This window comes from Myxine glutinosa, chromosome 11 (assembly GCF_964187855.1).
Source record: "Myxine glutinosa chromosome 11, kmMyxGlut1.1, whole genome shotgun sequence".
NCBI lineage: Eukaryota > Metazoa > Chordata > Myxini > Myxiniformes > Myxinidae > Myxine > Myxine glutinosa.
The window spans coordinates 80,059,291-80,073,351 of record NC_136271.1 but is presented as its reverse complement, the minus strand read 5'-3'; the positions used below and the strand labels follow the sequence as shown (position 1 = coordinate 80,073,351).

Below are 14,061 nucleotides of genomic sequence, written 5' to 3'. Positions count from 1 at the left end.
ACTGCGGATGAGACGCGTTACGACCACGTGATCGCCGCCCGAGTCGTGTCCGTCCTGCGGAACCCGCCGGCCGACCACAGGTACGAGGCACTCAAACGCCTCCTCATCGCCACGTTTGGCCTCACGGAGTGCGAACGGGCCGACCGCCTCCTGGACCTTCCCGGACTCGGCGACACACGACCATCAGTGCGGATGGATTACATGCTCTCGTTGCTGGGTGACAAAAGCCCCGGATTTTTTATTCCGGGCACTCTTTCTACGCCAGCTACCGGCACAGGTACGCCTCGCATTGGCCGGTTCCAAAATAAGGGAACCCCGCGCTCTGGCCATCGAGGCCGACAAGTTCTTCGCGGCTTGTGACACGCGGGCGGGTTTCGGCGTGGCCGTCGTGGATCCCGAGGCTGATGCGGCTGCACACCTCGTGGATCCCGAGGCTGATGCGGATGCACACCTCGTGGCCGCCGCCACGCCCCGCCCACCACCACCGCAGCTGCGAAAGCCGCGGCCTCCGCCTCCGCCGCAAACCTGGTGCCGTTTGCACGCCAGGTTCGGCCACAAGGCTAAGAGGTGTTGCCCGCCGTGCTCGTTTGGCAAGTCGGGAAAGGACCGAGCCGGCGCTCGGTAGCGGCCCTGAGCGTCGGCCATTCCGGCAGCCTCCTATTTATCACGGACACCTTGTCCGGGCACCGTTTCCTCTGCGATACAGGAGCGCAGGTAAGCGTCATCCCAGCCCACACGTCCGACAAGCGAACCGCGGGCCTGGGCCCCGCGTTGCTTGCAGCCAACGGTACACCCATACGGACATTCGGGAAGCGCTGCCTCTCCCTGCGGTTTGGAGGGCAGCGCTTTCAATGGACGTTCTTAACCGCCAGCATGCCCATGGCATTGCTCAGTGCGGACTTCCTATGTGCAAATGGGTTGCTGGTCGACGTAAAGCACAGACGGCTCGTCCAGGCCGAAACCTTTAGCTCGCTCGCTTGTTCGCTGAGCAGCTCGTTGAGCGGCTGACTGAGCGGCTCACCAAGCGGCTTGTAAAACGGTTCCGTCCCGGCGAGTTTGGTTTGTACGCTTCCGGCAGCGGATGACTTTACCCGCCTCCTCGCCAGTTTCCCGGCCCTCACGCGGCCCACCTTCTCGGCGGTGGCTGTCAAGCATGGGGTGGAGCATCACATCCCCACCGTTGGGCCACCGGTCTACGCCCGGGCACGCCGCCTGGAGCCGACGAAGCTCGTGGTGGCGAAAGCGGAGTTCGCTACGCTGGAGCAGCTGGGCATCGTGCGGCGCTCCAAGTGCGCTTGGGCATCGCTGCTGCACATCGTGCCGAAGCCCGGCGGGGGATGGCGGCCGTGCGGGGACTACCGCCGCCTCAACGATGCTACCACCCCCGACCGCTACCCGGTCCCTCACATCCAGGACTTTTCCGCCCGGTTGGCGAAAATGTCCCTCTTTTCCAAGGTGGACCTCATCCGCGGATACCACCAGGTCCCCGTCAGGCCGGAGGACATACCGAAGACGGCCGTCATTACACCATTCGGCCTCTTCAAGTTTCTGCGGATGCCCTTCGGGTTGAAGAATGCGGCTCAGGCGTTCCAGCGGCTGATGGACAGCATCTTGCGCGACTTGGATTTCGTTTACGTCTACCTGGACGACATCCTCGTCGCAAGCGCGTCCCGTGAGGAGCACCTCCGCCATCTCCGCACGCTCTTCGAACGCCTGGGCCAGCATGGCCTGATCATCAACCCCGCCAAGTGCCGGTTCGGCGTCGCCGAAATCGACTTTTTGGGGCACAGCGTCACCAGGCACGGGGCCATCCCCTTACCGGCCAAGGTGGAGGCGGTCAGGGGGTTTCCGCGCCCCCGCACGATCAAGGGGCTCCAGGAGTTCCTGGGCATGGTGAACTTTTACCACCGTTTCCTGCCCCGCGTCGCCCAGCTCCTGCGCCCCCTGCACGAGGCCCTCCGGGGGAAGCCGGGCAAAGGTGACGTTGCTTGGACCGAGCCGATGGACGCGGCATTCGCGGGCGCGAAGCTCGCCTTGGCTAATGCCACCATGCTCGCGCACCCGGCGCCCGATGCACCGATCGCCTTCACCACCGACGCGTCGGACTACGTGGTGGGCGCGGTGCACGAGCAATGGGTGAAGGGAGCTTGGCAGCCGCTGGCGTTTTTCAGACGGCAGCTCCGCCCGCACGAACGGCGGTACAGTACCTTCGACCGCGAGCTCCTCGGGCTTCACCTAGCGGTCCGGCATTTCCGCCATCTGCTCGAGGGCCGTTCGTTCACGGCCTTCGTCGACCACAAGCCCCTGGTCTTCGCGATGGCCAAGGTCACCGAGCCGTGGTCGGCCCGGCAGCAGCGTCACCTCTCGGCCGTGTCCGAGTACACGACGGACATCCGGCACGTCACGGGGAATGACAACCCGGTGGCGGATTGCCTTTCCCGGTCCGTCGCACACGCGGTCCACCTCGGGATCGACTATGCCCGGATGGCGGCGGACCAGACCGCCGACTCCGACGTCCAGGCCTTGCGGACCGCCGAAACGGGCCTCCGCGTCACCGAGGTGCCATTCGACGGCGCGGGCACGGCCCTCTTGTGCGACGTCTCCCTCGGCCGGCCTCGCCCCATCGTGCCCGCGGGCTGGCAGCGCCGGGTTGTTGACGCCATCCATGGCCTGTCCCACCCGGGCACGAAGGCCTCCCAGAGGCTGGTCGCCGACAAGTTCGTCTGGCATGGCCTCCGGAAGACCGTCTGCGATTGGACCAGGACGTGCCTCGCGTGGCAGCGCGCGAAGGTGCACCGCCACACCCAGGCCCCGTTGGCCCCGTTTACTGTGCCCGAACGTCGGTTCGACCACGTTCACGTGGACTTGGTGGGACCTCTGCCCCCCTCGCGGGGTTTCACCCACGTCCTCACCATGGTGGACCGCACCACCCGGTGGCCGGAGGCCATGCCTTTGGCGGCGACGACGGCGGACGTCGCGCAGGCGTTCATCGCCACCTGGGTTGCCCGGTTCGGCGCCCCCTCGGACATCTCGTCCGACCGCGGCCCCCAGTTCACCTCGGAGCTCTGGGGGCGGTCGCGCGGGGGCTCGGCGTCCAGCTGCACCGCACCACGGCCTACCACCCCCAGGCCAACGGCCTGTGCGAGCGCTTCCATCGCTCCTTAAAGGCCGCGCTCCGGGCCACCCTCCGCGACGGCGGCTGGGTCGACAGGCTCCCCTGGGTCCTGCTGGGCCTCAGGACGGCACCCAAGGACGACCTGCGCGCATCCGTGGCGGAGTTGGTCTTCGGACAACCGCTGCGGGTGCCGGGCGAGTTCCTCCCCGACTCCACGGCACCATGGTCCGCGGCGCAGCAGCGCTCCGCACTGCAGGAGGCCACCCAGAGGTTCGCCCCGGTGCCGACGGCGCACCACGGGTGCCCGCCAACGCACTTCGCCCCGGAGCTTCGCACGGCGGAGTACGTGTTCGTCCGCCACGACGCCCACCGGACACCGCTGCGGCCCCCGTACGATGGGCCCTTCCGCGTGCTGGAGACCGTGGCGAAACACTTCACCCTGGACATCGGCGGTACTCCTGACCGCGTTTCCGTGGACCGCCTCAAGCCACCCCACCTCGACGTGGACCACCCCCCGCCAGTGGCTCGGCCCCCGCGTCGGGGCCACCCCCCAGCGGGCGGACCCCCGGCACCGCCCAGCCCCGCCACCACCCTGTCCTGCACCCATCCCAGATGCTGCCAGCGGCATCCCAGACGGCATCCCGGCATCCCAGACGCCAGAGGGCGCTTCGGCCGGATCATCCGTTTGCCCCGCAAACTGACCCTTCAGGTGCGCGGGAATTCTCGGGGGGGCGCGTGTGGCGGACATGATGGCTCGCTGGCACGGTGACATCATTCCACGCACCAAGAGGGTGTCGGCCACGCCCGAGGGGTAGGCGTGGCCTTGGGATATACACGGGGCTCGCAGCCCCGAGCAAGTGAGTGCTACAGTTTGAGCTTTGTGATAAAGACTCTTTGGATCCTACGCGTTGTTGCTTACCTTTTCTGGCAAACAAGTCGTGCGCGCAGCACCGCACTACACTACCTTTCAGAAGCGTAATTGTCGGATATAAAACTCACCTAATATGTAGGATAAATATGTGAGGGACATACATACATACGGAGAGACAAACGCTGAAAACACAGAAACGAAACATCTATGCCGTAAAAAAAAAATCGTGTTTAATCACTAATTTGCCAGCTCGAAAAGCCTCTTTGTGAGTTTGAAGAAGAGGAAGAAGCGCTAATGTATGGTTTATTCACGCAGCGGTTTGAACGGAAACATTTATTTATTATTCTATGACAGTAGAAACCGTTTAGATTCTAAACTTTAGGACACGGAACAGCATACAAAATTATATATACAGTATGTAGTGATATTTTGCGAAGCAATAAAACTACAGGAGTAACTCACAAACAACAACAACAACAACCACGATAACAATCGAGTGTTATAAAAGATCCTTATTTTCACGTGTTTTACTTCATGTGTTTCATGTGTTTGTTTGTGTTTCACACTGAATGAAAAACGTAAAGGTAGAGCATGCACTTTGTGATACATCACAGGTTCAACGATATGTCCGGCCTGAACGACATAGGAATCAAAATGGCGGTGTGTGGAGTCAGCCGTCGTACCACCGTAATAACATCACATCACCCCTGTCATGTGACCAGATCCTCAGCTCTGATTGGTGTATGTTTGAGGGGACATACATACATACATGCATGCATACATACATACATACATACATACATACATACATACATACATACAAACACTGTTCTAGACACCTTTGCCATATGGGCTACGCCGTAAAAAGGCAAACTCTGCAAAATGAAAGTCACCGCACATAAATATTCATCGAATATTTTAAACTTCAACAAGAAGCTCCACAAGGATGGCAAAGTAATTTCATATCGAAAGTCTGTTGCCCGAGAGATGCTCTTCTTCAAGGTCAGCCACAACTGTAGATCAATCCCACCAAGGACACTCACACTGGGTCATAAAATGGCCAAGAATGTTGCAGGGAAATTATCCAGACAGAATGGAAACCAAAAAAAATTAAGAAGATTGAGCAAGGCTCTGGGTGCTCAGCGGGTCCATTAAGCTCACGGTGTGACCTCAAGCATTCTCGGCACGTACGCAATCCAAGCATCGCTCAGCACTTGCCTCCCTCCAGCAAATTACCACCAAATCAAATTTGTCTTCAAACAGCACACACTCATTCATTTATGCAACATATTAATGGTCAATTCGTTCCTGAAAGGGACCATACAAAGTTGTTCATTGTTGTTTCTGCAGGCTGTATAGGGTGGCCCTAACAAATGGTACAGTATTAGTGACTAAAAAGCACAATGGTTATAATCGAAGCTTGATGTTCTTTGATGAAGGGGTTGCTGTTGTTGTATAGCTCGGCACAGTTCTCCAGAGACAGCCGATCGATCTCCCAAGAGCGACCCATGGATTTCCCATATCCAAGATGGTGTAGCTCGCATTTGTGAAGCCAGAACCATGAGAGAGAGACAGAGGGAGAGGCAGAGACAAGACGGAGTGGGCTGGTTCATGGGGACAGATCAGCACTCTGATCATGGCCGTGCTACCTTGACGTATCCAGTGTGGGGAATATGTGCCACCACCCCTCCCGACTAGCGTTGGGGGATATGAATGGGGGAAGGGAAGTTACAACCACCATAAAGAGGCATCCCCGATAGCTGCTCTGATGAAGGGGTTGTTTTCATGGCTGGTAAGTCTTCCTGTATTTGTGAGTCATGTTTATCTTTCAAAAGGAAGACAGAACTTCGGTCACTGCAGTCCCCTGTGCCACCTAATGCCTCACAAGGCTTAAAAGTGTGATGCTAGAACAGGAGTCATTTAAAATTGGCTAATGCACTTACTATACATTTATAAAGATAGTGGCAAGCATTATGATCCATAAATAATAACTGTGCACGTCATCAGACGATAACATCAAAATGCAAAGTTGCGCAATGCAACGACGGCATGGCAGTTTACAATCTCATCAGATTTCCCATAAAATTAAAGTCAACTTGGTAAACAACAGACTCTGGTCAATGCAGAACAAATACTCACGTGAATGAGAAAATATTATCATAAAAAGAAATAACTATAAAATTGGGCACTCGGGACGGCTCATACCTCCGCCAGGATGAACAGCTTATGTTTTGTATCCCGCTGATAGGCCGCGATCTTCATCCAGACCTGAACCAAAATCGAATAAGCTTGTTCTTGTCATCTAACAACTCATCCACCTAGTTTTATCATAACTAGTCAACGTTTTGGCATATCATGTTAGACTGTATAATCGCTTTTCGCCCGATGTCTCAATGGTGAAGAATCACTTAAAAACTCTCTGATCCTAATTCAAATCTCCACTAAAAATCGAATCGATTCATCCTCGTCACATGCTCAACCCCACCACCAAATTTTGTCCCAATCCATCCACACATTCTTGAGCTATCCTGCTCATAGACAAACAAGCAAGAAATATGTCGTGCATAGCACGATACTTGCAAAGTACCTAAAATGCGTTGTTGGCCTATGATGACCTCAAAAATAAATGGTGGTTGAATTCAGTGACCTGGTATGCAAATCCTCTTAAAATTTCAAGTCAATCAGTAGAAAATTGAGGATTTTATAAATCTGGCCTATGTTGACCTCAAAAATAGATGGGGGTGAATTCAGTGACCAGATATGCAAATCCTCTTCAAATTTCAGTTCAATCGGATGAAAATTGAGTATTTTAGAAATTTGACAAAGTTGGTGAACTTTGGCCTATGTTGACCGATTGACCTTTTGACCCCAAAACAATAGGCTTCTTGCTTATGACCATCTCTACCATTTAGTGAAGTTTCGTGAAGATCAGTTGAAAATTTTGACCTGTAGGCAACAGACACAGACAGACAGACAGACAAACAGACAAGACCAACCAATACAATTGAAATATCTTCGATTTTTGCAAGTAACAAACAGACAGAATGAAAAATCACTCATTGAGCGACACTTAGGAAAAGCGAATAAAGTAGAATGGCACTCAATAAAAATCCTTTTTACCTTACATACAGACACCTATAAAAGCTGAAGGGAGTTGAAGGGATACAGAGTTGAAGCTGAAGGGAAAGGTGTATGCTGCATGTGTGAGAAGTGTTATGATTTATGGGAGCGAGACATGGGTAATGAACGTAGAGCAGCAACGAAGGCTGGAAAGGGTGGAAATGCGAATGGTTCGGTGGATGTGCGGAGTATCGTTGAGAGAGAGGAAGACAAATGATGAATTGCGAAAGATGATGGGAATAGAGCCTGTGATGGATGCTGTGAAGAGGAACAGGTTGAGATGGTTTGGTCATGTGTTGAGGAAGGATGAAAGTGACTGGTTGAGAGGAGTGATGGAAATGAATGTAGAAGGAAGTAGAGGACGGGGAAGACTTGGCAAAAGGTGGTGGAAGAAGAAATGCGGGCAAGGGGGTTAACAAGGGGAGATGCAGAAAATAGGGCAAAATGGAGAAGATTGTCATGGGGCCCGCAAGGCTAACCCCCGCTCTAGCAGGGAAAATGGCCTTAAAATGCATGTTGTTGTACCTCACAAATAATTGGTGGTTCAATTCTGTGATCTGATATGCAAATAGTCTTCAAATTTTAAGCTAATTGGGTGAAAATTGATAATTTTTTTAATTTGGCCTATGTTTACCTTTTGGCCTATATTGACCTCAAAAATACTTGGTGGTTGAATTCAGTGACCAGATATGCAAATCCTCTCCAAATTTGAAGTCAATCGGATGAAAATTTAGGATTTTAGAAATTTGAAAAAAGTGGCTAACCTTACGCCTATGTTGACCTTTTGGCCGATGTTGATTTCAAAAATAGTCAGTGGTTGAATTCAGTTCACCGATATGAAAATCTTATTCAAATTTCAAGTCAATCGGATGAAAAATTACAATTTTAGAAACTTGACTTCAAGGTGACCTTTGACCTCAAAATCAATAGGCTTCTCAGTTGAGACTACCTCTACAACCTCGTAAACTCTCGTGAAGATTGGTTTAAAATTGTAACCTGTTGGTGATAGATAGACAAACAAACAAACAGACAGAGAATAATGCACAAGCCTAACCAACATACTTATTTTGCAAGTACCAAGGGTTGTTAGATTTTGGACCAATTTGCAATTAGTTCGCAATACACGTCCCAATTACATTGGTGACACGATTGATTGGTGTCCCAATTTGGTGACAATTAAATTGTCGCAATACAATACAACACATGGTGCCAATAAGTTTTTTATTTTTTATTTTTACAGATTAAAAAAGATTGATGAAACGTCCTGAAAGTAGTATTTGTTCTGTAACTTATCATAATAAAGCCATATACCAAGTTTCGGTTCAATATGTTAAAGGGTATGGGAAAAGCGCAGAAAACCACAGGTGGGACAGATAGACGGACAGATGGATGTAAAGCAAACCTGTAGTCCCCTCCGGGGAGGAAACTAATTTTCTCACCTCCGGGGGTTCTGGTTTACTCACCAGAACACTGCTTGGCAGTACAGGTTGGAGGTTGCCAACTTACTTTTGAGCCACCAAGTCTGGGGTCGGAACAAAGCAGACTCCGAACCAGGCAGGGTGTCATGTCAATTGGAAAGCAGTTTTTTGGAAGGGGTGTTAAGCAGTCTGTCCCATCTGACACCATTCACTGTTGCGAGTTAAAGATCTCGCACTATGTTTACAGAAATTCAAAACTAAAATAACAAGCCACTGTGTGATGGTACCCTGGCTGAATTCCAAATTCCTCCTCGACTTGAGGGCTACGTTGGTAGCACGCTTGCATGGCGTGGTGACGTGGGCAGAGTACGTTCTCAGCTACGACGAGTCGCCACCTGTTGCGAGCATGTTGATGCCCCCGTCATCGCCCCATGACAATAGTAATCGTTCACAAATATTAATCAGTCTTACATCACCAGCGAGCTCTGTTTTTATAATCAAGTAGGCAAATAACTCCACTGTTTACCGATGGCAACTCTACAACAACAAACATGTAAAGATTATTCATTCCCAGCAAAACCTGTTCGACACAATGTTTCTTCATTGCCATCAGTCCATCAGATTATGATAACTGCACTGAGCATGGAATAAATAGCATAACAACAGTCGTGTTGTCTTTATATCGTTATGGTTAATAAAATATTTTATCATCGAGGGGGGAGGTGGGTTTGTGGGTTTATTTACCACCAGGTGAGGTTGATGGAAGTTGACTGGAATTTGGTGAGATATTAAAATGCATTCACAACAAAAAAGGGGTTAACATCAACCCTTTCTTTGGACAGAGTAACAATGGCACAGAGAGATCTCTCGAATGACAACCCCGGAGAAATGTTCCACTAACGAGTAGCAGTGGGTTTCCTCTGCTCAGGTTACAGCTACACAGGTATGTCATTTCACCTGTACGAATAATTGGCCAGGAAGATGATCAGCACTGCCTGAAGCCTCCTCAATGCTTGATCCTCTCCGCACCACCCACTTTGTACTCCTCCTCCTCTTCTTCTTCCTCCTCCTCCTCCTTCTCCTCCTCCACACAATCCATACTACACGGTGTGCACTTCTATGAACCAAACCACCCCACCTCCCTTCTCCTCCCAATCACTCAACATTACACAAACCTCCATAATATAAAGTGCAAGATCAGCCCACGCCAAGCACACCAGTCGGGGTACACTCCTCAATCAATCCTCCAAGTGTGATTTCGATAGCTCGGTAACAAGTTCAATCGTCTCTTGTGGACCAAATATTTTAGATCAAGGCACAAGAACACCATAGAGGCAGCTCAGGTAGCTCTTTCACATTATTGTGATATATATATATATATATATATACACGAGCTTGGCTCGTCGTTACTGAGGAACGGGCTTATTTTAGCTGAGGCTAATGACTGTACCTGAGTTGCTGTGATGTCATGATTTACACCAATCATAATTCAAACAATTATTTTGCACAAATGTATTTGTAATATAGGTGATATAACATTTTATAAACAATTGAAGTTGAAAAGTTAAGTTGAAAAAAAAAAAATTCCCCCATAAAAAAAAAATTAGAAAATGTTTCTTTAAAAAATACCCCGACGACATACCGACGGAGATATGTGCATACCAGACGTTTGGTACGATTTCACAAAAGTTTGAGAAAGTAGTTCAGTGACAACACAACACAACATAAGACAACACAACACAACACAGGACAGACGCTGCACAGATATATATATATATATAGACTAGCTTGGCTCGGCTCACTACGCTCGCCTCATCGAGCGTCGATACTGAGGAACGGGCTTATTTTAGCTGAGGCGAATGACTGTACCTGAGTTGCTGTGTTGTCATGATTTACAACAATCATAATACAAACAATTACTTTGCACAAATGTATTTGTTGTGTTTGTGATAATACATTTTTATAGGCAATTTAGGTTGAAGATTTAGGTTGAATGTTTTTTTTTCAAGAAAGAACCCCTCAGCACATACCGAGGGGAGGGGTAGGTGCAGACTGGAAGTTTGGGACGATAACACCTCACCACCACGTAATTAAAAACACCTCACCACCAAGTAATTCAAAACACCTCACCACCAAGTAATTCAAAACACCTCACCACCACGTAATTCAAAATACCTCACCACCAAGTAATTAAAAATACCTCACCACCAAGTAATTTAAAACACCTCACCACCATGTAATTCAAAACACCTCACCACCACGTAATTCAAAATACCTCACCACCAAGTAATTAAAAATACCTCACCACCAAGTAATTTAAAACACCTCACCACTACGTAATTCAAAACACCTCACCACCACGTAATTCAAAATACCTCACCACCAAGTAATTCAAAATACCTCACCACCATAAAACACGTAATAAAAACACCTCACCACCACGAAATTAAAAACGCCTCACCACCACGAAATTGAAAACACCTCACAGCCATCAAGCACGTAATAAAAACACCTCACAGCCATAAAACACGTAATAAAAACACCTCACTACCACAAAAATAAAAACACCTTACAGCCATAAAACACGTAATAAAAACACCTCACAGCCATAAACCACGTAATAAAAACACACCACCACAAAATTAAAAAACACCTCACAGCCATAAAACACGTAATAAAAACACCTCAGCCATAAAACACGTAATAAAAACACCTCACCACCACGAAATTAAAAACACCACAGCTATAAAACACATAATAAAAACACCACACAGCCATAAAACACGTAATAAAAACACCTCACCATCATGAAATTAAAAACACCACAGCTATAAAACACATAATAAAAACACCACACAGCCATAAAACACGTAATAAAAACACCTCACCCATAAAACACGTAATAAAAACACCTCACAGCCACAAAATTAAAAACACACCACCACGTCATTTAAAAACACATCACCACCACATAATTCAAAACACCTCACCACCACATAATTATAAATAACTCACCACCACATAATTCAAAACACCTCACCACCACATAATTATAAATAACTCACCACCATGTGATTTAAAAACCTCACCACCACATAATTATAAATAACTCACCACCACGTAATTCAAAACACCTCACCATGTGATTTAAAAACACCTCACCACCACATAATTCAAAACACCTCACCACCACATAATTATAAAAACTCACCACCACGTAATTCAAAACACCTCACCACCATGTGATTTAAAAACACCTCACCACCACATAATTCAAAACACCTCACCACCACATAATTATAAATAACTCACCACCACGTAATTCAAAACACCTCACCACCATGTGATTTAAAAACACCTCACCACCATGTGATTTAAAAACGCCTCACCACCATGTGATTTAAAAACGCCTCACCACCACGTGATTCAAAACCACCACAATGTTATTAAAAACACTTCACAACCACGGAAACAAAAGTTTGAGGGAGTCGTTAAGTGACAACACAGACATTGCCCAATGTGTAGATATATAGATAAATGACTGTACCAGAGTTGCCGTTTTGTCATGGTTTAAACCAATCATAATTCAAACAATTATTTTGCACAAATGTATTTGTAATATACGTGATATCACATTTTATAAACAATTGAAGTTGGAAAAAAAAAATCCCCCCAAAAAAATATATATATATGGAATTTAAAAAAAAAAATACCCTTAGGACAAACCGACGGGAGAGATATGTGCGTACCAGAAGTTTGGTACTATGTCACAAAAGTTTGAGAAAGTAGTTCAGTGACAACACAAGACAACACAGGACAGGACAGACGCTGCACAAATTGTCAAATATATATAGAGATAGATATTGTTTAATACGGAGAAAGCTCGGAATTAAAAAAATTTAAAAAGAAAATAAGTCAAATTCCAACCAAATTGAAGTTTGAATGAAGCAGAATTACGTGCACATATACAGCACACGTGGTATTCATGTTAATCATTCATATAGCATGCATGATAAGCTTAGATAGTACTCGCATATCGATATAGTGCAGCACGCTTTGGGTACCGATGGTATGCACGGTATCTATACTACCCAAACACACCATATATCCCTATACTGTATATATGGTATCCGACTCCTACAGGCGTGTGCCGTACCTATAACGAGTACACAGAGTAACAGACACAACTCAAGACTCATATTGTATCCACAGTATCTACATCGCCCAAAGTACCAATAATTTCTCTCATGGAAAGCATAACATGCAGTATGGAAAGTATCAATGGTATCCAGAAGTAAGATCAACTCAATTAGTACAGTACGCAAGCGAGTACTTGCAAAGATTTCGCGAAATTTATACACAATACAGTACAGTATATGTATAAACACTCCGAGCAATGCCAATGGATGACAAAGGCTGTTTAAACAAATTGTTTTGAAACTCGTCGTTCACGGGGCAAGGCCCATTCGATCCTAGTACGGAGTACTTCGTCCAACGATATCCAACTTACGCGGGACGGAGACGGTACGCATAGCTCATCGTAAAGCGCGAAGCGTGTCTACATCGCAACACACAATCCGTTGCCCGTTGGAATCAGACCGAACCACGCCCACATCGACGTGCTGGAATCAGACCGAAGCACGCCCACATCGACGTGCTGGAATCAGACCGAACCACGCCCACATCGACGTACTGGAATCAGACCGAACCACGCTCACATCGACGTGCTGGAATCAGACCGAAGCACGCCCACATCGACGTGCTGGAATCAGACCGAACCACGCCCACATCGACATGGGGGAATCAGACCAAACCACGCCCACATCCACATGCTGGAATCAGACCGAACCACGCCCACATCGACGTGCTGGAATCAGACCGAACCACGCCCACATAGACGTGCTGGAATCAGACAGAACCACGCCCACATCGACGTGCTGGAATCACACCGGACCACGCCCACATCGACATGCTGGAATCAGACCGAACCACGCCCACATCCACATGCTGGAATCAGACCGAACCACTCCCACAGCGGATCGTTGGAATCAGACCGAACCACTCACACAGCGGCTGGTTCGGGTCTGGCCAAACCACTCAATACAGTCATGGCCAATTCAGGTCAGGGCGAACCACTCGCACCGTGGAATAGTTTGGTACGCCCTGAGCCCCCTGCACCACCGTGTGTTCGAGTCCGGCAAAACTACTCGCAACGGGCCTGGTCCGAATCAGGCAGAACCACTCGCAACGGGCCTGGGCCGAGTCAGTCAGAACCACTCGCAATCCGAGCCTGGGCCGAGTCAGGCAGAACCACTCGCACCACGGTTCGATCCAAACCACCCGCACCGTGGCCAGATCATGCCGAACCACTCGAACCGCTGCCCGTTTGGATCGAGCCGAACCACTGGCACCGCAGCCGGTTGGATTCAAACCATTTGCTCCTCAGCCGGTTTGGGTTGAGCGACTCACACAGCAACCTGTTAGGGTCGTACCGGACCACTCACACAGCGGCCGGTTCAGGTCAAACCACCCGCACC

The 14,061-nt window shown here is 49.0% G+C and overlaps 1 protein-coding gene across 4 annotated transcripts in view; it reads right to left on the bottom strand.

The window, feature by feature from the left end:
• Positions 1-13,167, bottom strand: part of OXR1 (oxidation resistance 1) — a 262,839-nt gene extending 249,672 nt beyond the window's left edge. Inside the window, exon 1 of one of the 4 annotated variants that reach the window (XM_068097143.2) lies at positions 13,035-13,167. Coding sequence is in view for 3 of the 4 variants with exons in the window: in XM_068097146.2 (XP_067953247.2) it covers positions 13,035-13,063 (29 nt within the window). In the remaining variant the exon portion in view is untranslated. The remainder of the gene's footprint in view (positions 1-13,034) is intronic. The other 3 variants (XM_068097146.2, XM_068097145.2, XM_068097141.2) reach the window with 3 other exon arrangements.
• Between the last annotated feature and the right edge of the window lie 894 nt (positions 13,168-14,061).